The sequence below is a fragment of the Lolium perenne genome, chromosome 7 (genome assembly GCF_019359855.2).
Source record: "Lolium perenne isolate Kyuss_39 chromosome 7, Kyuss_2.0, whole genome shotgun sequence".
In the NCBI taxonomy this organism is placed as follows: domain Eukaryota; kingdom Viridiplantae; phylum Streptophyta; class Magnoliopsida; order Poales; family Poaceae; genus Lolium; species Lolium perenne.
The window spans coordinates 324,469,954-324,472,396 of record NC_067250.2 but is presented as its reverse complement, the minus strand read 5'-3'; the positions used below and the strand labels follow the sequence as shown (position 1 = coordinate 324,472,396).

General features: G+C 50.5%; 1 protein-coding gene across 1 annotated transcript; it reads left to right on the top strand.

Annotated features, from left to right (window-relative positions):
- Nucleotides 1-1,737: 1,737 nt before the first annotated feature.
- LOC127314630 (uncharacterized) lies at nt 1,738-2,443 on the top strand. The gene is made up of 3 exons (XM_051345133.2): nt 1,738-1,817; nt 1,888-1,977; nt 2,057-2,443. Exons 1-3 carry the CDS (start codon nt 1,800-1,802, stop codon nt 2,369-2,371), a joined length of 423 nt encoding a protein of 140 aa, XP_051201093.1. The 5' UTR covers nt 1,738-1,799; the 3' UTR covers nt 2,372-2,443.

The window sequence follows — 2,443 nt, the reverse complement described above, 5'->3', positions numbered from 1 at the left end:
GTTCTTCACCCCTTGAAGATTCGTTACCACGGCACGGTCGATCGGCGTATGACGAGAGGTACACGGAGTTCATCCGGCCCTACCGGTCTTCTCCCGTTCATCACGCTTGTAAGCCGGGGGGGGCCGAACATGAACGCCGCGGCACTCACCGCCCTTGTCGACCGGTGGAGGCCGGAGACGCACACCTTCCACTTGAGGGCCGGCGAGATGACCCCTACTCTTCAAGATGTTTCCATGATCCTTGGACTTCCTATTCAGGGCGAGCCACTGTGTATGAACACGACTTCGATGGGTGGCGCGGACGGATGGAGGACCTTATTGGCATGGCTCCTCACGCCCGTAAGATCCAAAGGATAGAGCTCCCGTGCGCACCTTTCTCTTGGATCGGGACTCACTTTGGAGAATGCCGGAAGGGCCGACCGAGAGACTATCATGACATACACCCGAGTGTACTTGTGGTATATGCTTTCGAGGACTCTCTTTCTTGTGATGGTGGGAAGTTGGCCCATTGGTGTTGGCTCAAGGCGCTACGGTGTTGGAGCACCCGTGGAGTTGGGGAACAATGGCACTTGCCTACCTCTACCTGGCAGTGATGATTTGCTATCTGTACTATTCTTCTATAGTAGTGTGCTAGACAAAGTACTAACCAAATGTCTTATTTTCGCAGTTGGACGAAGCTTGTCGCAGGACTGGAAAGGGCGGTATTGGTGGATGCTTGCTCCTACTCTCCGTATGGAGCTGGGACCGCCTATCAGTTGGACGGCCCAGGATACTCAACCAGAGGACATGGCCTCATTACCGGAACAACCCTTATCGGGAGCCCACTTGGGCATACATTTGGGACAATGTCTCGGAGATGACGAGCGATCCAATGGTCATGTACAGGCACTACACTGAGGAGTTGGACACTCTTACCGCTGAGCAGGTAACCTTTCTTAAGCCATCACTCTTTTGCTATCCTATTTCATACATTTCATTGCCATGTTGTAAATTTTGAAATATTTGTATGCTGCAGGTGGATTGGGAGCCATATGATACCTATTACCGTATTGGCGCGGCGATGACTGACCTCAACCCCAAGTGCTTGGAGGAGGCGGGTTTCTGGCGTATGCGGTGCCCACTCATATGCATGTGGGCGGTTGAATACCACCAGCCGCACAGAGTGATGAGAGACGGTTTGGGTTTGTATCAGGAGTGCCCACCTCAGTGGCAAGACACGGACCACGCGCTCCATAGGTAAACTTCTTGAATCATGCGATGGAAGCTTGTTGATCATAGGAAGCGATAGAATCTAACTTTATCCATTGTGCTCAATATTTTGCAGGCTTGATAGGCAGCGGCAGAGGAAGATCACGAATTGGCCTGTCCATCATAGGATTCACGTGACAACGTTCCAACACTGTTTGGAAGCAATACGGAATGGCGGACATGTCGAGATTTTCCCTCACGACTTGGCCGCTTTCAACAACTATCTCCAATGGTTTCATCAAAGCACGCGTATCGAGTTAGTGAACCACGCGTATGATGACGACATCTTGGACGACCCCATCGAGTTCGATGAGGTTGCGCAAAGCCAGTACGATATGACAGCTCGACAAGGGAGATCGACTTCTATTGCTTCCTCTCTGAACTTCGTGGTAACGTATTCTCTCATTAGCTACTGCATCATCTATATTGGCATGTGCTCCCTCAAATTGTGTATAATATGTTTGTCACAGCGGTCCGAGATCCAAAAAACAGCTACAGAGTGTGAGGTTGTTTGGGATCAGAGCCATAGAGATGAAAAGCCTATCGGACCGATGCGGCATTTCATTAAGGTATGGTCACCAACTTTGAATGTAAGCTATTGTGTTTGGCGGCTTTGTAATCATGACTTCCATGACGCAGAACACTGCACGGAAGTTGCGGCGGTTAGCCAAGTTGCTAGGTTGCCGCGAAGGCGAAATTGCGGCTACATCCTCTTCTGAAGAGGCGGAGGTATGGACTATTTTGTTGCTGTCAAACATGTGCTTACTAATTTCAACTTTTGTAATCTCATATATTCATGTTTGTGAAGATTCCTGACGACACCATTCTGAGTCAAAGCATTAGTCGAGGCAAGAAGCAAGCCACACGGTCTGCGTACCAGTTGAAGCCGAGGGGCAAGGCTCCACACCGTTACACTCCGGAAGATTATGCGAACCGAGGAAAGAAGGCTGTGATCGAGTCCGATCAGGAGCCGCCGCGGAGATCATCTTTGAGGAGGATGAGGAACGATGAGTCGTCATCTTCAGAGGAGCAGGAGGTGCAGCAGCAAGAAGAGCAACGGCAGCGGACGAAAAGGATGGCCGTCCGGAAGCAGCCCGTGAGGAGGGGACGTCGAGGAGGATAGATGGATTTGCTACATGTTGTGAACTCTATCTTCATAAGTATCGGGTTGTGAACTCTATGTCATTTCGAACCA